At 37.2% G+C, this 21,759-nt stretch overlaps 1 protein-coding gene across 1 annotated transcript; it reads left to right on the top strand.

Moving 5' to 3' along the window:
• The first annotated feature begins 2,670 nt into the window (after positions 1-2,670).
• Positions 2,671-20,043, top strand: LOC145770050 (nuclear receptor subfamily 1 group I member 3-like). Its single transcript, XM_082581638.1, has 12 exons — positions 2,671-3,009; positions 4,148-4,300; positions 4,566-4,638; positions 4,939-5,106; positions 9,223-9,353; positions 11,747-11,925; positions 12,950-13,038; positions 13,280-13,432; positions 13,698-13,846; positions 14,975-15,091; positions 15,825-16,006; positions 16,101-20,043. Exons 1-12 carry the CDS (start codon positions 2,790-2,792, stop codon positions 16,164-16,166), a joined length of 1,680 nt encoding a protein of 559 aa, XP_082437764.1. The 5' UTR covers positions 2,671-2,789; the 3' UTR covers positions 16,167-20,043.
• The last annotated feature ends 1,716 nt before the right edge of the window (positions 20,044-21,759 follow it).

Here is a 21,759-nt window from a genome sequence, read left to right as displayed (position 1 = left end):
CCTTTTACTGTATACTGAGGAAAAATGAGCGTGCAGTGTGGCAGCTGGGGTTTTTTAAAACCATTCTTGTCTTGGAGTAAAATATATCTCTTTTTTTCAGCAAATGCTTAGATGAAACTTCTCACTTTATTTTATCCGATGGTTGCGTAGGCGCCTGTTCGACACCGCTCAAGAGCGCTTGTTTATATCTTGGTCAGATACTTCATATTACGTGCCTGAAGTTGGACACGAAGATTGGCTTCCTTTACTTATCGTCCATTTAAATCTTCAACCACCGGACGTAACTCTTGATACGACAAAAATGATAAACCATTCAATTTCTCGCATGATCGTCAAGGCAGCACATGAAGTGTGCGATTGTTGCTTTGATTGGCAGGCCCGAACTGAATTCTGATTGAATTGTAATGTCACAGCGGATGTTTTGGTTGATACGTATGTGTGATCTATAGACTACATGAAATGACCTCAATTGAGATTTTAAGCATTTTTGCCATGTTTTTTAATTACTGTACATTGTAAAAATACTTTTTGGTTTTTGAACGTATCAATAAATGTGGAAATATTTTTTTTTTCGTTGCGGCGTTAACACCATGGTGGATTGAATTTTGTTGTAGAGTTTGTTTTCTTTTTCTTTTAAAGTAAAAACAATTTAATTTCACTACAAGCTTAAAATGAAGCGCATAAGAGTATCGGTACGTTGAAAGCACGTTGTTTTTGGTGAGATCATATCTGGGCTTGAGCGTTTTAACGCAGAAATATTTGAAGCCCCTCCCATTTTGTTTCGAATTTTCTTGCTTTTGTTTTCTGTCAAATTATGTTTCCCAGTGAAGTACTTCATTATATTAAAATCGCCTTTCATAGAATAAAATTTCGTTTCGCCCAAAAGAAAATACTATGTTTCGGACACACTTAATTTCTAAGTCTGTAATTTATATTAATTTTCAATAACGCGTGCGTAATAACGATAAACATAACTAATTTCTGGCTGATATTTCGAAATTGCTTTTTTGTTGAAAGAGGATTTTTGTGTTATTCGCCTTTTAGAAACACCCCATTATGCCTTTTGCATCAGCAACCAATGATATTTATACTACCGTTGCTCAACGCATCTAACCTTTAACTTTCTGGACGTATATATTCTATTTTACATTGCCAGTGTGCTGCTTGCTCATTTGCATATAATTTTCCACCTCGCTTTTTTGGCTTGAGTTTGATCAATAAGTTTTCGCATGACTATTTTCTGCTCTGCATACACATTTTGAGGTTTTGTTAACCTGGTTTTCTTTCAAAGCTCATTAACTTTTCTACGTGTATGTGAGATCTTCACTAAAATCCATTTTTTCTATGTAAATGGCATACATTTTGAACAGGTTTTTGAGTCATTTGCTGAAAATGTATCCATGTTTTGCTTTGAAAATGCGGTAAACACTTGACAATATCCCACCAGCAAGTCTTTCCATCAACGTTGAATCAATGTGAAAAAGGACGATTTTCTAGCTGGAGAAAACCTGTCTATTTTTTTGGCACCACTCTGCGCACAGAGGCGTAACGCTTGATTGCACAGCACCTAACTCAAAGCCGAGAAATTGGTTTATTTATTGCCAGATGTTTACATGCATTCAAAGTCAGCTTTATCTACGATAACATACAATTTAAAGGAATATAAGGCAACATCAAAGATTGTTTGATTGCCTCAGGCGGAAGCTTAATTGCTCCTTCATCAGTGTTGTAGCATGTAAATGGCAATGTCAATTTCGTGCATTGCAGTCGCATATGTTTACGCCTTATGAGGAAACCATATCTATTTTTGAACAGTGTTGTTCACACTGTAGAATCAGGTAGTTAGCAATATATGTTTTTAAGGGAATGAATTGATAGCGACTAATGACTGCAGGTAAGTATTCTTAATGTAAAATCACAGTTTTTCACTAACCTGCATGGTTGTATTTTGTATATATATAACCGCTCTCTTGTGGGAGATTTTGTGCGCTACGTGGTTTAGCAAGAAACTCCAATTCGGCCGTGAATCGTGTTTTCTCGTTTCATGCTTCACCTACATAAGCGCCTTTAGGTCAAACTTAACCAATGGCAATTAGCCTAAGGCATATCGTGACCATGATCAGAAGAATTTATTTAAGTTTGTTCAGTTTGGTTTTTTTGGTGGCTTTTTATAAAACTGTAATCCTGCAGCACAAGTCGTTCCATTTAGTTGTTCTGAAAGTCAAGCAATACGGTCGCTTGATTGCTCTTAAGGCATGACTTCGGATTTAGCTTCGATTTTATTCGTAGCGGCATAATTTGAAGTTGATAGCGGTGGTGTTTGTTGCAAATGACTCGAATCCAGAAGTTAAACCATAAAATTCAAAGTGAGGTTTCTCATGTAAAAGCAAGTAAACAACAGCATGCCTTTCCTACTGAAATTAATACATAATACAACAAATTTATTATTTCATGAATGTTCTTACGCCCTGTATAAAGTTTCCAGAAAGGACAAAACTATGTAAGGTAGTTAATTCGCTGCATTGTATACGAGCTATGAATTCGGTAAATCTCCAACTGGCAAAATTCATTATTTGACCCATGTTTTACCTTTAAAATTGAATGTGCTTAGCTGATTTATTTAGTACGAATGTACGTTTCTAAACTTTAATTCAACTTTTTGCAGTGCGTTGAACATAGGTTTATTATGTAGGTAATAAATTTGATGTCTCATCGAGATTTATGTCGAAACTTGATGTCATTCAATGGAACTCTGATTAGAGCTATACAGTGGATTGTATTGAATAGTGATGATGACTGCAGGCACTGTCATAAACGCGGAAAAACCTTACTACCATTTGTACCCGCAAAGTAACTTTGATACCAACAGTAACGAACGTCAATCAAGAACTGTTAAGGACACCTCTTCGCCAGAAATGGCTTTTTGTTTTGCTTCGTCCGCAGAAAGCGAAGACGAGCCAATGGAAATAGTGCGTAGTAATCACGACCGACTGTCTTCCAACGAAGAAGGTACTGTAGTTGATTTTTTTAAGCTTAATTTTTGATATCTATCACGTAGTCGTAGAGTGTCATTTTTGTGGCATGAAAAGCTTGCCACAAAGTTACAGCATTAAAATGTACAAGATGTCTGGTTCTCGCACGCATATCCGCTTACCTTCTGCTTCGAACGAAGGTTTCTATCAATGCATTGAAATTCTTGAACTTACGATGCTTTACCGACCCAAGAATTAACTCATTGCATCTTGTGAAGCTGTTAATCAGTTTGTTTATTACTTGTGGTTCATGTAAGACAGCTGCATCCACTGCTGTATATTCTTATTCTATCATGAACCGAGTCAACAGATGTTTGAAGACATCATTTTTTTTCTTGCCTTTATTCATCATTGTTGTTTATTTTTTTTTCTTGGCGCACAGGATGTGGCATTTAGACGGTAAACCATAAGTGATTAATTTATGTTGTATGATCTGCTTCAAGCCAATGATCCAAACTTCCACCCACTAACTTGTCAACCTTGCTTAGCCGCGTTTTGGCAACCCAATACCCCACATCCTAGGTTGATGGTTGATGTTTCAGGGTCGTCGAGCTTTAGCAGTGTAAGATTAACCTTCGACGACCCACTTGTTCTGTAGAAAAGTTGCCATATGGACTACTGTTATAATTTAATTAATCTATCTTCAGAACGTTTGATGGAAATCCGCATCGGCAACTAGCTTTGGTTTAACCATTTGCATGTGCAATTGATTACGCTACTAACAATATAGTCGTACTCCCCCCCTTTTTTGAGGCCTGATCAGAGAGAATCAGTAATTATTATTCATGACACCAGTCAGCACTACTTCCAGACTTCCTTCAGAAGCACACTGTTGATAGGATGTCCAGAATGATTATTTCTCTGTACCACTGTTCAATATCCTTCGAAATACAGATGTACGTGGCCATGCTGTGCGTGGCATAGAATCAGCTGATCATGCTAGATATAAAAATTCACGAATTGAGTTAAAACCCGGAAGCCACGTCACTTGCCACCATTTGTAATGAATCATTCATGCGGATCCGGATTTCCTTTTATCGCTTCCGTTCGAACAAAATGTAGATTAAATTTTCTTTTATTTTTAAAAGGTTTATCTAATAAACTGATCCTTGCAGACAAGAACTCTTTCAATGATTTGAGCAGCATGAAAAGAAGATTAATTAATGAAAACTTCGCATTTTCTTTACAACATCCTGCCGCTCGCGGAGGATTTGCAATCAACCAACGGGCCCTTGAAGACTTCTATAAATTATCTGCCCAACGCAAAGGTGAGCTCCGATCTCTCGGGTTTACTTTTGGGCTGTATGGGAGTTCAACCGAAGCTGCACTGGTGTAGGGTGAAATACACTCAGCAAAAGATACATTTGATGATGCGGAAAAATAAATTTTCTATCAATGTGAATGTTTTTTTTCCTTTTTTAGACATGGTTTGTTATTTTTGATGAACTGCATAACGAATGCACTTACCCAATCAAGTGTGCAGCTGCAGGTACACTGTCGATTGTTGATCACACCTTAATATTTTATTTTTAGAACTGCAAAGCCCTGGTTCCAACGAACGCAATGGGACATCTCCGAGTTTGCCACAGAAAAGCGCTCCAAAACAGTAAAAAAATTACTTGATTACTTCCTATATTTTTCACATTTTCATTAGTGATAAATGCTGAGTGTCTGTCTAAATTGCTTGATATTATGCGATGGATAAGTAGAATAACACTGATTAATGCAGACTTGTTGCAATAACGTGACATTTCACTTTTTCTCGATTTGATTAATTTCATATTTTTGTAGAATCTCGTTTGTATCCTCAACTGTTTTGCGATAAACTTCCGCAAAAACACTTAGCCGTTCCATTGTTTCAACGTTATGATTCATAAAAGTGACAGTTTAGCCAATTGTTGGTTAGATTATCACCCCAAGACAAAGCTCGCGGCAATCTTTCCAATCAAAGCCGTCAGCAGCTATTCGACGATGACGACGACGATTCGTGGAAGGTGTGTGGGGTCTGCAACGACAAAGCGACCGGTTACCATTTCAACGCTCTCACCTGCGAGGGATGCAAAGGATTTTTTAGGTACGACGAAAAAATTCTCAGCTTATGTTGCATGCCCAACTCGGCAACCAAATCGGTCTTTTTTACATTGATTCAACGTGTTTTATTAAGGTTAAAAAGAAGTGATTTGCTGGCTGCGATGTTGCAATTGCCTATGTCAATGTTCTACAATATTCTTGCCATTTTTAGTTAGAGGCACCTTTAGGTTGTAAAAATATTTGAATTCCTAGAAAATAATCTGGAGAATAATGCCAAATCACTTAGCCAACCCGATTCAGCAAGTATTCGGATATTTACTTTAATGCCAACTTCTTTTAAACTACAGAATAAAGCAGTGTTGCATTTACTTGGAAGAATTGCTTCAGAATTCTTTCTTTTGCATGTCTAGATTTGCAAATTTTTCATAAATTCAGTGCCACCATATGCGGTAATAACTTTCCTACAGCTTAGTTCAGCAGTATAGTTTTAATACAATCAAATACCGGGATAAATGAAAAGAACTATGCATGAGCGGATTGAGCGCCTAAGCCTGGAACAAGCGTGGCATACAAAGAAGATATTTTTGCTATACTTCACAAGGTTACAAAAATTGCTCAGTTTTTTTTTTTTAATGAAAATGTTAAAAATTTCAAAAAACACAAATATCGTAAAAACAAGTCGTCTAAAGAACAGGGTCAAAATAAACTACAATTTGGTTTACATAACCAACACCTGGTTTTGAAATAATATTCAACCTTTTTGCCCAGGCAGCAGCAAGTCAACCTTTTTTTTACATTACAATGTAAAAAACGGTTGATTTGCTGTCTGGGTGTGCACGTAATTCATATTCAGGCTCACTTTTTGTTCAACCTCGATAAAATGGCGGCCTTTGACTGATTCCATCTCAGTGTTTGTACAACACCACACCTTTCTCGGAAAACTAAAGTCAGGAATGTGTTTTGCTAACCAAGCGGTAGTTCATTAAACCTACTGGAACGTGTATTGGTTTCTTGATGATTCTACTTTGTCATCAAGTCTTCATCTGGCTACAAAAAATAGACGTAAATGAAGGTTAACTATGACTTAGTGGTAACGCCGACTTTACCGCTGACCTAGATTTTCTTGGCACGAACTGTTTGTATGTCTTTACTCCAAGTGTGTGTTGTGCCAACATATTAGACTGGCGCATATTGCAAATTAATCCCATTTCTTGTGTTGCATCTACTGTGAAAGCGTAATCATGATTTTCAAAGGTCGGCCTTTTGTTGCATTTCACTAACATTATAGAAACAGCGAGAAATTACAAAGGGCACACAAGACTCACGAATATAGTATTTAAAAAAATGTAAACATCTGGGCTAGCAGGGTTGCCAGGTGATTCTAGAAGATTTCGGACAGTATTAGTCTGAAATTCAGACATTTTTATACAATATATTATTTTGTCCGAGTTTTAGGTCATGTGACAACCCTATGTGCTAGTGAGTGCATTTCTGGAAATCTGCTTGAAAAGTATTTTTGTTTTATCAAAACCGCTAGTGATTGTAAAAATTAAGCAATACTCTATTTCAAAATGTGTCTTTATTTCTTAACTTGTTGCGTTTGCTCCACACTGGGTAGAGGACAGGTAGATTTCCACAAATTATTGTCGAAATTGGACCCAAGTCATAAACCAAAAATTGCCACCCATTGGAGGAGGCTAACCTGACTAGCACAAGTTCACCAGCCTATAATTCTGGACATGGCTATTGAATCTGGTAAAAACTGCGTCAAAAAGAGGAAAGTCATTTTAGTGTAGACCAAGCTCTTTGAAGTTCCGCGTATCAGAATAAAAACGTATTTAAACAATGAAATCATCATCCTGCAGTGCAAGCGAATTCTTACAACTCTTGTAAGTAATTTGACTTTCTTAAGTAACTTAAGTAATTTGACGTTCCCGTTGCATTGGCTTCCGTACGCCACAGATGTTTGCACGATGTAATGAGTAGGTGTTGTTCAGTTAAGTTTTGTTAGATGTTATATTTGATTTTCGTCGAAAAAAACGAAGCGAAAAAAACGAAGCTACTTTTTACTCTAAAACGAAGCTACTCTACTCTTTTCACGTTGAAATGTTTACATGTTTCTTTGAAGGTAGCATAGATGCCACACGATTATTATCAATTAGGATGCAGTCCCAACCAAATGTCATTGTTTTTTTTGATATTCTAAACCTTATGTTAATCTCTTATACGCAGACACCTGTAATGTCAACGAAATGCTTAGGCTGGCACAGATTCCATGTTAGCATGACTCTTGCTTACGAAGCAAATATTAACCTCGTTTTTCATTTGTCTGCTGGTGCAAATAGTTGCTTTTTGTAACTGTTCGAAAATGTCTTTCATGACAGCCAGTGAGTTGCGTGACAAAAATTGAGATTTTTTTACATTCAACTATGTCTGGAATTATATCTTTACCAAAGAGGTTGTGTACAGGTTTTGCTGTTTTTCTTTCTTTTTTTCCAATCACGTAGATGCAGAAGAAGCATACTATTGAGCTATTGCAGGGGTTCTTAAACTTTTTTTAACGCGGACCCCTTAAAACAAATTTTGGTTTGCGTGAACCCCCTTTGTGGCCTAGTGCGAGAAACTTGTTTGATCAGGATGAATTGGACATAACGCATCAAAATGAATTGATAACAAAATTTAAGTTTTGTTTTGAAATAGCGAATGCAGATTGTTTTTCAATATCTTGAATTTAATTTCATTAGGGCAACACGCATGTCATCCTTTGCATCCAACCGGTTTCGACTCTTTGTTTTGATAGTTACCAAGGATGAAAATCCTGACTCACATAAATATGTAGTCGCAAAAGGGATTAAAGCAGCCATGTCTCTCTTTACCAAAAGAGAATATGCTTGCGTCAACGAACTCCAAAAAACGCCAATACTTTTCGAATTGAAGGACATTCTTAATGATTCCATTGCCCTTAGTTCAATGAACTCATCTTTTGCAAGGTCCTCATCACCGGTAGATTCCAGTTCAACGAAGAAAGAGTAACGTATCCATCTGTATTTTTAATATCCTCTGTGGCTAAGCAGCAACCTCAGAAAGAGTTTTGCAATGCTTCCAAACGTCTGCACATGTCTGCGCGCAGTAAAGAACCCTTGAATAAACTCTTCACTGTTAAACTGGTTTGAGAGTTCAATATTTTTGCCTCTTAGAAAAAAAGAAATTTCCATTTGAAGTTCAAATAAGCGCTTCAAAACTTGTCCCCTTGACAGCCAGCAAACTTCTGTATGATAGAGGAGAATTTCATGTTCCGCTCCCATTTCTTGACATAACTTCTTGAATAGCCTATTCGATGGTTCAAGGCACAAGCTCTGATAAAACTAACGATTTTCACACTACCAGACAAAATATCTTTCAAATTTGTTGGAAGAGTTTTCGATGCTAATGCATGGCGATGTAAAAAGCAATGAGTAACGATGACCTGAGGAAAATCATCAGCGTTGTTTGAACATAATCTCTTTTCTTTTGAAAAATTTATTCAATTTTTGGAATTATAAACTAAGATTTTCATTGGGCCTTCATGGACCCCCTAAAACTAGTCCGTGAACCCCTTGGGGGTCCACGGACCCCAGTTTAAGAACCCCTGCTATTGAGAGTATGAAAGAATTTTGCTCTACTGCACAGGCAGTTATTTGGTATTAAAAACTACAACACGTGACAAAATAACATTGTGAACTGCAAGCAAAGTCTGCTTCATAAAGTATTAGATACTAGCTATGGAGCTTTCAAACAGGTAACACGGAATAGGTTGTGAGAGTTGTTTGAGTCAACAGCCTCTCAACAATGAAGGGCTACGCGCACAACAAAGATTGAAGTTCGGTCCACTTGGAAAAGTTGTTTTTACTGAAATGAAACTTCATTTTATTCTGAACGTTGCTTCTGACATAATCTTTTAGATGGATGGTGAATTAAAGTGAAACGCTATTTCGTTTTTATTTCTCACTATTAGCTTGCCTGGGACAAAAAGCATCAACCACTACATGCAATGTGTGCCGATACACTGATGCATGACTAGAACGTGTTGCTATAATGTCTTAGATGGACTTTGATGCCACGATAGAAAACGTTGCTTGTGGTCTTGCCATAGGTTATTACAACTCATTTTTGTTTGTAGGAGAAGCGTCAAAAACGGGAAATCATTCACCTGTTCTTACCGTAACCAATGCAGCATCACAAAAAGCAACAGGAGGCAGTGCCAAGCATGTCGTCTTAGGAAATGCATTGAAATCGGCATGAAACGAGAATGTAAGTAGCTTTGCGTCTTTTCAACGTATTCGAGTAACAGTTTGATACTTTTTGTTACTTCCAACCCTCAGAAACTCATTAGTTTTTAAGAATTTAACGTAACTTAAAAATTTGATCAAAATGCAGAATAAAAACATGTTTGATCAACCGACCACGTAACTTTTCATCTGTAGCACATATTTAGCTTTTTTTGAATTTTTTGGTTTGGTTGCCAGCGAGGAATATCCTGCGAAGAATCTTTTATCGTTCAATCTTTCCGACCCGAAGTTCTATTTTTTCACCATCCCAGGGTGTCGATGAGTATACTGAGAAACTGCAAGAGAGCAGCCATATTAGAGATTGGTTGTAGTCTACAGTAAAAGTTATCTTGCCAGACAAGGGGGCTGCCATTTAATTGGTTTTCCGGAATCAGACCAGAATTACCAAAAAAGTATAAACTAGGGTCGAATTCATCCAAATTACGTTAAAATGACGCCAGTTAATATGAAATTTGTTTGCATAAAAATAACTGAGATTGTCGAGTTTGTTCTGTGGTCTATGAGCCACTGGCAAATTTTCCACTGAAAGAAACGAGCTTGTTTTCCTCAAAGGATAGTTTCAACATTAAAACGCCGTTTGACAAATTAACGATTTTAACAACACTGAAAATGAAATCGAAATCGACGTAAATTTCGATGTAACGTTTGACTTTCATTGTTTGAACCTGATAACCAAGTTGATGTCTCGCTCCTGGTTGGGTTAGGGTTAGGGTTCGATTTTCTTCTGCAGTGTTTTATTTTGATTTTTTATTCGTAAGATATTTTTTTATCTTTCCCTGGCTTCTTGCAATTCACAGCCATAGCGAGTTCCATCAATACACTCATTTTGAATGGCTTATTGATTGAATGATGACGGTTTGTGTGACAGAAAGTGAAATTACTTCAGCTAATGGACAAGCAGTCGAAAGTGGCCGGTTGCACAAATATTTTGCAGTGATCCAACATGTTGGAATGCTAAATCTATTCCCCTACACAGTCGATTTCTAATTCGAAGCTGCGGTTCAAAACGACGAGTGCAATCATTGTATTTTTGTTTTGTAACTGTGTTATGGCGCTTCGAAAAATAATGCATATTAATCTGGAAAACTCTCTTTAATAAATAATTTATGCTCTGTTTATAGAATTTAATCTCGTGCAGTTAGATGTTGGTGTAAAACCACACGAGCGTTTGATATCTTAACTTGTTTTTGCATCCCACCCCCGAGATTGGAGGCCACTGAGGGATAGGTGCCACCGCTAATCTCAAGATTCGGTGCTGGAGTTCATATGTTCTTAATCCCTTTTCAATTGCAATCAGTTCTTATTACTGTAGTTTAAAACTGCGAATTCTTTGCAAACCAAATGTCTGATACCTGGAAGCTTGTTCCTTTTTTATCAAAACAACCTTTAAAAATTAAGTTGGTATATCTCCCAGACTTTTAGTCGTTGGTTATTACGTAACCTGTAGTAGTTGCATGTAATGCCAATGCAGCTTTTTGAATTGTTGCCAAGACAAATTATGTCTGGCAGATACTTTAGCATTTGGCAAGCAATGTTAGTCCGGGGTAGATTTCTAGTTTTGATTCTTCGAATCACTTTGTTTCTCTTCGAGACAGTGACTTAAAATTTATCACTGAATGGACCAATGATGTGGGAGCAGGGTTATTTTTAGCTTAGTCACTCGTAACAAACCTTCTTTTCAATTAGCATTTGTTTCAACGAGCCCTAAATTTGTCTGGGTGCGTATGGATTGGTTTTGTTGACCCTCGTCCGTTTGTGCATCAATCCGTCAAAAGTTAAACGGAAATAAAATCTGTATTTTTAGAACGTTATATTTGCAGAAAAAAACTACCCAACTATTTTTAGTTTTTCTGTTGACAGCAACTTCATTTGCTCACAAAATGTGGTTTAATAAGGAGTTTTGCAGTTATTTCAAGTTTGTATTTCCTTTCAATTCAAGTTTGTATTTTCGCAAACTTAGACCCCAAACAAATTTGCGACTTCCTATTCTGGCAACAGTTCTGAAATAAAGGACGCAATTTCTTGGAACTGTGCCTCACAATAATAAAAATGTCAAACGTCAACACGTTCTCCTGACCACACATCACAAATAATGGTATACCTAGAACTAGAAGTTTGTGCCAGGGGCAAGCTCGGCAAAAGGGGGCACTGGCCACCATAAAACTGATTTAGTGCTGTATTTTTGTCATTAATTCCTTCGTCGTGGGAGCAACTTTTACATTTAGTTTGTTGGAAGGTTGGTTTCCCCCCCACTTTTTTTTACGCCTTAGCGAGTTGTATCCCTTATTCAAGCTTGAATTAATTAAAATGACGTAAAAAGACACAAATTAATATTTATTTCACATTTTTACGCAGGCATCATGTCGCAAGATCAAATTCAACAAAAGAAAACCTTAGTTTTAACCAACAGAATCAAGAGGGCGGCCCAACAATGGACCCCAACCGACCCCAATGAGGAACAGATGAAGCTTTTAAACGTCATACGAGCTGCTTTTAAAGAGAGCAACAACCCCCCTGATCTAAAGGACGTCCGGGTGAGTGTAAAGGAAATACTGGTTGAAAATAAGTTTGTGTGCTTTTTAAACATGTTACCAAGCTGCTTTGTTAAGAGAGATAAGGCTTTGCGACCGGAAGTTGTTTTTTCTGAAGCCTGTGATTCAAAAATCCCGTCATGAATGCGTTGGTTTTCATTTCCATTCTGTAGGATGTCAAAGAAACTAGAGACGATTTATCTCTTAGATGTTTGTTTGTAAGGACACATATGGCGCAGAATGATTAATAACAGAGATGTCTTTAACCATTAAGAATACCCGACCTTATCAGTAATGAGGTGATAGATTTGTTTTCAGCATTGACACATTGTTATGACGTTGATATGATATTGTTGTGATGTTGATGCAAATCATGCGACCGAAAAGTGTTTGTTGTTTACAATTACCTCTCAGTTTCATGTTTGGCGCGTTTGATTTGCATGTTGGCTCGTAAGAATTGCATTATTTTAACCTCACGTCAACGTCTTAAAACTTCTTTGTTGCTAGCTGAGATGGAAATTAAGTCCTGTTTTCAAACGCTGCCTGGAATTCACTCCTTGCATTGGCATTGTTGTTCGTAATTGAGTACAAATGCAGCAATTTCGGTTAACATAATAAGTTACCCACACATCTATAAGGAGGGTGATCATTAAGACACAGCCACAAATACGTTTTGCTTAGTTTTTCCCCATTATTTGTGGCAATCAGCTTCAAATCAACAACTAGCTTTTTACATCTTTCATTGACCCATAGGCGCCCTTGGCAAGCGCTGTTACGTCAGAACTTGTGACGTGCCTGATGCTTCTTGTCATTTCTCTTCTAACAGGATTACATCAGCAATCTGCTCGGCTGTTCTTTCCTTGACGATACCGCAGTTGAATAGTTTTCAAGTTTGGCAAATAAGAAAAAAAGTTTGCATGTTTCGTTTACGCCTTTATGCTTACATATTATATATGTTTTGTTCAATTTAAAGCGATTTCATCCCTTCCAAAAATATTTGCATATTAACATGGTTATTTCTTTTTAGGGTAAAGAAGCAGTTTCGACCCTAAACTCACAGTCCCCTCCAAACTCCCCTGCATCTAGCAACAGCTCAACCAGCCACTTCATAGAATTGTGAGCATTGTTTGTTTTTTCATTGACTTTTATTGAATTTGGCCCAAGCCCGTGTGGACCACTCCTGTATCAAAAGAATCGAGTTTTTGCCTAACCAGCGTTTCTTGTGCTCACAACCAATACAGCTAGCATTAATGACGTCACAGTTAATTGATCTTGCGGCTTTTCAACTATATTTGCAATTAAATTTTCCATGTCATCTTTTTCCCATCCGCTTACACAGCACTTTGTTGCTTGCCAGGATCAAGCAGATGTCCCAGGAAATTGCCGCTCGCACACCGAGCAACATGACCACTAACATCATCAATGCGGCTCATGTTCTGCACTTCACCGACATCATGGAGTTTAGTATAAAAGAAGTGATCAAATTTTGTAAGAAAATTCCAACCTTCATGTGAGTTATTCTGCTGCATGTGAGTTATTCTGCATGTAAGATGGCAATAAACCGACTCCGACAAAAATTTACTTGACCAGCGATAGTCTAACAGTTGTTTTTATTCCCTTGAAATTAATGGTCTAAATTGCTTTAAAATGCCAAAAGTAAACTCCATGGTTTTGCAAATGCTTACATTTTTGACTGTGCTTTCATCACCAGCCTGATTGAGCTTTCCAATCAGTTTATTCCTACTTTCATGGTTTTGTTCTGACTTGTTTCGCAGGGATGTTGATCTCAAGGACCAGATATCTCTCCTCAAAGCTGGCTGCACCGAAATCCTCTTTTTGAAGGCCAATTACACTTACGACATACAAAGAAAAGCCTTGACGTTGGGTGCTGATATTCTGTACACAAGAGAATCCTTTTTGCAAGGTCAGTGCTTTTTAAAATTACATAATACGCTCACCAGACTTTGTTCAACAGCAGATTTTTAATGGCAAATTGTTAATCCAGACATTTGTTTTTTCCCTCGGCCACTAAAATTTACCATAAAATTTAATAGCAAGAGACTATTTTTTGTTAATTGCCCATTTTTCAGAGAAACTAGCAATTTAAAATCTTTCAAATTGCAGTGTTTTAACTTCTATCATTGTTGCCAGAGAGAAGTAAAATAAACGAAAGAAACGTTTGAACCAATTACAATAACACCAGCACATGAATATTGTTTATAATGCGTCTTATTTAATGTTTAGCCAACCCAAATTAATTTGTGACTGGTGATGTCAAGCATTTGCAAATCCCTTGCCTCTTTATTTCAAACAATGTTAAATCATACAGAAAGATTCTTTAGTTGATTCAAAATTACGTTTTTCTCGATGCAATTTCCATGTTGTAAGAAACAAAATGTTTATAGTGGTCATAATGTGTCTTTTCCTTTCTTGGCAAGCAATTCTATTTTATATGTCTCTGTATGTAAAAGATGCTTTCAAAAGTAGATTACTACAATTGATGCGTCTGACTTCAAATTGTCAGCGTCAATTTTCAATAGAACAGCTGACTTGGTGACGCACTTTGTTTTTCGCTGCTCCTAGCCAATCGTATTGCTTTGTTATATGTGATATGATAAAGTGATATAAAGCAATCTCTTCAGCTAGCATAAATTGTCGTTTTTGATACTTATTTAAAGGTAATTTCAAGAGCAACCCAGTGAACAAAATCACTCCTTTTCACCGTCTGAAGAGGTTGAATCAATGTGAAAAGAACAAATTTTTGCATGCGTCGCGTTAGAGCTTCTCGTCTACAGCATAATCCTTGTCTTATCTGATCAGCGCATCTCTCACTTCATTTGCATTTAATGCTGCCTTCATATCCACATGCTACTGGCTTTCTCATTGGAAATACTTTTGGCTTGACTAAACCGTTTGTTATGTACGCTCAGATGGCAAAAGTGTTTTATGACCGGTCCTTGCTATTAATAACAAACGATTTTCGCAATTTGTCGTTGTCGCTCGTTTGAGCCACGAAATCGCACAATTTGCATGTTGATTTTCTTCACGACAGGTGGAATGTCGGAAACCTATGCAGATTACTATCTCAAGTTCCACGATGATCTTGCCCTTTTGAAGCTGGACGACACAGAAATGTCCTCGCTTTCAGCTATTGCTCTGTTTTCTGCCGGTAAAATCTGTTTTTCATTAAGTTTTTAATGTATTGTCCTGTAGCTTGGGAGCAAACACTATCATCTAAAAGTACGTTGTGTTTGCTTGAAATAGAAAATGTGTTTTTATTAAATGTACTGCACTGAAAGAATAGAATGGCTCATCTTATTGAAGAAAGTGGAAGTTTTACTCTAAAAGTCAAAGCTCAAAAGCAAAACCTTCCACCTGTTAATTTCCACAGTGACCATAGAGATTTCTTTTTCCACCATTCGACTGCCTTCTTGCCTCTAGCCAGCAAATCAGCCCTTTCTTACATTAATTCAATGACTACAAACGTTGATTTAAGGTAAAAAGTGACTGGGCTTTGCTGGCTGGGCGGCATTTATGTGCAAACTGTCGTAGTTTTATAATATGTTTGTGTAACAAACGACCACGATGATTGAAGAATCACATCGTCAGATTTGTCATTTTCAAGTTGCTCTATTGCCTTAACTTTCACCACAAACGACGTCGCGTGTTGCTCTGTGTGTGGAGGTAGTCGGGCAACTGACTGTTTTTGAAGGAACATATATTTCGAGAGGTTAAGAGCACACTTTTTCATCTCTGATACGCTCCGCAGATTTTACTTTCACTGCTTGAACAACACGCGTTTTGGTTGTACTTCAAATTTCATTAGTTTTGCTGGAATATTTAAACTTTCAAGAGCTGATGTGATCAAGATTCTTAATCACAATTTTTGCGTTATCTTACAGATCGTTCGGACGTGCATGAGCACTCCTGCATTGAGACCCAACAATTGGCCATTGCCTGCGCACTGCAAGCCTACACAGAAACTACATATAGAAGCAGGAATCGATTTGCAAACATCATGGCCTTTTTACCTAGATTAAGAACTTTGAATGTCCTTTGCACTCATGCGTTTGCTGAAGTCCAGGTAAATGCAATGTTTGTTTTAATTAGCCTATGGCAACTTCTTTAAACGTTAAAAAAACTCGAAATTGTATTTATTTTGTAAAATTTTTGCTCAGAAAACATATGGTGACGATATCAAACCCCTAGTTATGGAAATACAACCAGACGAAGACGAATGCTGAAGCAAGCCGACATTTTCGATGTTGTCATCGGATACGCAAACATCTGCTAGCCGGAAATAACAAGCCAGATTCCCGCAAGGTTGGAAAATCCAACTCGAAATGCTTCCGATCCAGAAGTGCACTTGAAAGTTCTGCGCCAAGGCAGTTGCAGTTGGACAATTATCACAAAACATAACCTGACACTCGGTGGTTGATTGTAAAACTGATTGTCTTAAAAAACCTAAGTCCTTGGAATTTTCAGAAAGCAGTTTGAAGGATTTATGAAAATTGAAACTTAGACAATTGACATTTTTAACACTTTGAATTGTGGGAGCATCGTACCGTGCTGTTTCATATGATATGTCGATATCGCGAGTATGTGAACCCGTTAAAATCATGCATTTTGAATTGTGCAACAGTTTTACCCGAGCCGTTAGAAACACCCGCTGTTGATGAAATGCCTTTCCGTAGTGTTGTGAAGAAACTACCTCATCCATGGAGACCTATATGCACAGTCCATGCCAAAGTGCAAGCTTCAAATTTAACTGGAGGCTGATCTGGTACGCTTGAAAGCAGTCAGAAGTCAGAACTGTTGGTATAAATTTATATTCTAGAGTGGCCATCTTCGGAAACGAAGGGCGAACATCATCATATTGTAGAGTATGAATTGATAAATATAGTCTTTGTATATACGTTATGTGATTTTACTACTGTTACCATGCAAGTATTGAAGTAGATTTTGGTACTTCTCCTGGAAATCCAACAAACATCTGGCAACGCTGTTATAAAGGAAAGATGTTTTTTAACGTGAAATCAAGAGTTTTGCACTGACTGAGATCCAGCAATCACGTTTGAACAATTTTAGTTCTCATAACCAATATTTCAAAAAGAATAATGGCAGGCCTACCTTTAGCCTGGATTATGAAATCAAAATTACATCAGTCTCCAGTCATTATAGGTCCACACTTTGGCAAGGCTTGTGTATATAAGTCGCTATGCCTCAAACGTAGATCTTTGATCAGGGAGGGCCGAAAGTAGTTTTTTGTTTTTTTCGTGATTTTAAGGATAGCAGCAAGTTACTTTCATTTGCAGATGAAATGAGATCACATTCTTTGTTTTTGTATCATTTTGCTTTGGTTCGATTCTGATCAAGTTTTCCAACAATCGTTTTATTCTCACAAAGTAACGGTGGCAATTCAGTAGGATCCCCAATCAAATGCAGGTCGTTTTAATTCTCAGGAAATTCTGTGTTTATTTGTGTTTTTATTTCAACGAACCTTGACGTTGAAATAACATAAAACAATTCCGTGACGATCACGTTGATTCAATGCGTTCAGTTGTCCATGCTTTCCAAGTCTACATCTAATTGTTTTGTTCCAGAGTTGAAGTCTGGTTTTTAAACTTTTCTTGTCGAACAACAATCCACATTCTTATACATTGGTTCACTTCCTTAAGAAACGTTGAATCAATGGAAAAAAGATTGGCTAGGAACATTATATTTGCGTGGCAACTTTGATTCACCGACAATAACACACCACGTCCCATCATAATTGTCAACCATAACGGTGTTTTAAACTAGAGGCTCTGCAAAGAGCTATCTTCGGAGTTTGAATTTTTAGCAGTGGTTTCGACTCCAATTAAATTCACTTTTAATTTTCAGCAATATTACCACGTTTTTGCTGTTTCTTCTGTTCGTCCAACTTTGTTTCAAATTTTACCTTGTTACAACGTTAGTTTGTACTTCTCATAACGTGAATCGGTGTTTACAAGTTCAGCTTGGCATTCAATTCTTTAAGAGTCAGATCATTTGTCGGTCCAACGCGATTAGACGATTATTCGACGTTAAAATAGCTGATTCGCAAAATGAGTTATCCGGACGGTTTCCGGCCATGACTCAAGGTTTTGTAAATATGGCTGTGAGGATCGAAAATATTTGAACAAAGGTCAGAAATAAATGTTTTATTCTCATCTAATCAACGTTTAGTAACAATAAAGCAATATCGAGAGTCAATTGTTGGAGTGTTCCTGCCTTGCATAAGCGTCAACAGAGCATTTGTTAAGAAAACTACCTTTGTCGTGAATTCTTTTTTAACTTTTATATTTGTTCTTCCACCAGACAACGTTACATTAACATAGGAGTTTGATATTTTCACATATTAACTCAAATCTAACTGCAAAAAAGCTATATTTAAATTTTTGTTGAAGAGTGTTCGACAGAGTTGTGATGTTTAATTCGCCAACTGCAAGTTTACTTTATAAACTCTTAAATTCAATGTGATCGTTTGCTGCGTAAGAGCGAGAATTGTTTTTTTTATATCGTTCTCTTGAACTTGCATAGTACCAGAATCCGTATTAGCCTCGAAGAGTTTAATAAAAGTTTGTCGCAAACAAAGCAACACACCCAGACCTATGAGAGCCAGGCTCTGACAGGTTACGTGTAAAAAGTGGAAACTTCGTTTGTGCATAAAAAACTGTAGTTCCGTTTCAGAGCAGTGGCCTTGTTGCCCCCTGGTATGAACTTTAGTGTCGCTCATCCGTTCTTTTGATCCCCTTCATTGGTTGGGGTAACCTCGAAAGCAAATAGGTTTGCTCAAACGGGAATGCCGATACGTGTGACTCATGTCAACAAGTTTAAATATGGCGTTTTTTATCGTTTCAGTGACGTTGATACAATGTAACAGAGCAGCTTCGCTAACTAAACTACACTTCACCCCTGTGGTGGTACTCTCATTCCCAAACCGCCACTTTATCGGGTACGGATCTGACTAGATAAAGTGGCTGTCTGGGTTACAAACCCACTGACTCCCATCACTGCAGTCTTAGGATGGAAAGCCGTCGCAGTGGCAGCGACATGAAACGTATTTCAATTAGCTATTCCCTACAATTCGTTGAAGTTTATTTTCCACGTTAAAACAATTTCATTTTTTTACCATGAAGTTACGTTGTTTGCTTGCAAATAGTTTTAAATTGTACTTGTGACTTGAATATATTTTTGTGTCGTTTCTTAGCATTTTTTTTGACGTTTTTGATGATTCAGTGAATGACAATCACTGATCAATTGCTAACCAGTGTTTCTGTAGAAAATTGCACGTCATTGCTGATCCGTCTCCAAATGTTATACTGCTATTTTTTGGAGATATCATACGTTTGTCGTTAATTTATGTGAATTTAACGCAATAGGCCACACTTGGTGAACGGTTTAAAATATTATTGTCGAAAAGTATTTGAAAATCAAACGCAGCATAACAGAAAAACGAGTAGAAAACTCGCCGGGGAAGCTTCATGAAGAATATATTGCATTGCCACAGATGGCTTGCATCAATCGCCCGAAACGCTTCGGAAATCAGATTTATATTAACAATGTTTGGAATGAGAACAACTAAGACCGTCTTTAGCTTAAAGTCGGTCTTGAAACAACACGTATGACGTCACCAGATGCTTTCATCTTGGGGTGAGATCACGGAGGAGTCTTGAAGCTTAACTTTTTGTCACAATAAGTGTTTCTGTGGCAGAAAAGGTAAGAAATTGGCTTCTTGCCAAGACAATTAACGTTCCTTCCTTACGTCGGCCAATCGCTCTCGTCTGACAATACAAACTTTTTTTTTTTAGAATAAAACGAAATGTCTTATTGGTCTATTTTGCACTAATTTGTTACTGCATGGGTACTGCAGTACATGGAATTGTAAAGCATTGTTCAAAAAGATAGCGCTATACCCAACACGATGTAGGCTAAAATAGCCAACATAACGAAATATGTGATGATTGTACCATTGTGAAACCAAAAACTTTATTACAAATTAAATACTAATCAAAATAACATAGCTTTACTTCATGTTTCTCGTATTCAGTAAACTCAATTGAGGCCTAAAGAGGTTGAATAAAAGAATTGCAACAACATAAATTTCACACCAGTATTTCAGTTATCTGATTGATTCAGATTCCGTCATGGGATTGTGTTTCCATCAAGAATATATTAAGCTTTTCAACTGATTTGACTGCATCAGATTGAAGTCAACAGCCGCGTTACATGAGGAGGCCAGTTGAAACAGACGCCGAATCGTACGAATTGCAACAAGAGGACAATAGAACACATTCAGTGGGATGATTGTAAAAAACAATAGCAAGAAAATGTGTTCACAGCAGAGATCTGGAATTTTACAAAATCATCATTTGGGACGAACTTTGTACTCCAGTAGCAAAGTGTAGACAACAGAATGGCTAACCGAATGACATTCTCGTGATTAGCCCTACAACAACACTGACGTTCATAAACAGCGATGTTGCAGTTCAAAGTATGCTAAAGGCTACCTTATAAAGGGAGCTCTTATTTTTCGATTTCATCTGTTATTTGCAATGGCAGGCTAGTCATCCTATTCACCGCTCACTGGTTAAAGCAGTGGTCCCCAAGCTCCCAGAGTTTTCAAGGGCTTGGTTTCAGAAACAGGTATTAAACTTTGGGCATTAAAATTGGTATATTTGAGGATAATGTTGCAAATTTCACTCAGTGTCGTTCTCAGAAGTTTAAATGTCAATCTTCTTGAAAAATGTTTAAAAAAAGACCGTGTCACAAGACAGGCAACTATAGATTAGAGGAAATATGATGATTTTCAATGATTTGTTTCTTAAATTTTCAATAACCTACCTGAACAGTAGGGTGGATTGAAAATGCGTTTTTGTAAAAATTTTATTAGCTTGGGGGTGGAAAACTTGCTAATTACTACTAAAACTAATTGTGCAAAATTAGAATGTAATCTGACGAGAGCTTGATCTGCCACCAGCCATTTGAAAATTTACCATTGGGCCATTCCGTGTCAATTCACCCAGTCAAGAAATTCAACCTCTTAAATTTTACACATCTTTTCACTATCTTATATGATGAACACCTGCAAAATTTGAGTGAAATTTATTGAGAAACACGAGAGTTATAAATCATCCAGTTTGGGGGGTCTGCCGAGGGGGCAAATTTTTTTTTATTTTTGGCCATGTTTGAGGCCCTAGTACTGCTTAAGTAAATTAGGTGAGAACCTAATTTTTTTACAGGTGATAGTACTTTTGCCAAATATTAAAAAAACAACATCGTTCACATTGTCACTTTAAAAGGTCAAATGTCATAGACATCCAAATGTGGCCGTTTCTAGCTCTCAGTTAAAATTTTAAAACCTTGCCAAGACCCCATTTTTGATTGGTTTTGGCTGAAATTTAGTAGAAATGTTGTTTACAGGTTTCTCTATGAAATTTCAGTGTAAATTTTCACTGGGGTCATGGGTAACCGGGATATTAAAAGGACCTTTTTTGCTTTTTGTCATTTCGACCCATGTTTCACATTAAATACCTACCAACTCCTTTAATATTTTGTACTGAAATTTTCTCAGTTCATAGAGAATCCTGTAAACAACTTTGCCACTAAATTTTAGCCAAAACCAATCAAAAATAGGGTCTTGGCAAGGTTTTAAAATTTTGGAAAATATTAGCCGAGAGCTGGAAACGGCCACATTTGGATGTCTTTGACCTTTTAGAGTGACAATGTGAACGCTGAACGGTGTTGTGTTTTCAATACTTGTCAGCAGTACTATCACCTGTAAAAAATTGGATTCTCACCTAATTTACTTAAGCA

Source organism: Aplidium turbinatum, chromosome 5 (assembly GCF_918807975.1).
Source record: "Aplidium turbinatum chromosome 5, kaAplTurb1.1, whole genome shotgun sequence".
NCBI lineage: Eukaryota > Metazoa > Chordata > Ascidiacea > Aplousobranchia > Polyclinidae > Aplidium > Aplidium turbinatum.
The sequence above is the reverse complement of the archived record's forward strand: the minus strand, read 5'-3'. Positions and strand labels throughout refer to the sequence as shown.

What these genes read in the sequence shown, in the direction of transcription:
- LOC145770050 (XM_082581638.1), top strand. Translation starts at nt 2,790, where the DNA reads ATGATGACTGCAGGCACTGTCATAAACGCGGAAAAACCTTACTACCAT. An exon ending in ACTGTCTTCCAACGAAGAAG is followed by an intron (nt 3,010 to 4,147) that starts GTACTGTAGTTG and finishes TGATCCTTGCAG; the next exon opens with ACAAGAACTCTTTCAATGAT. An exon ending in AAGAAAATTCCAACCTTCAT is followed by an intron (nt 13,433 to 13,697) that starts GTGAGTTATTCT and finishes CTTGTTTCGCAG; the next exon opens with GGATGTTGATCTCAAGGACC.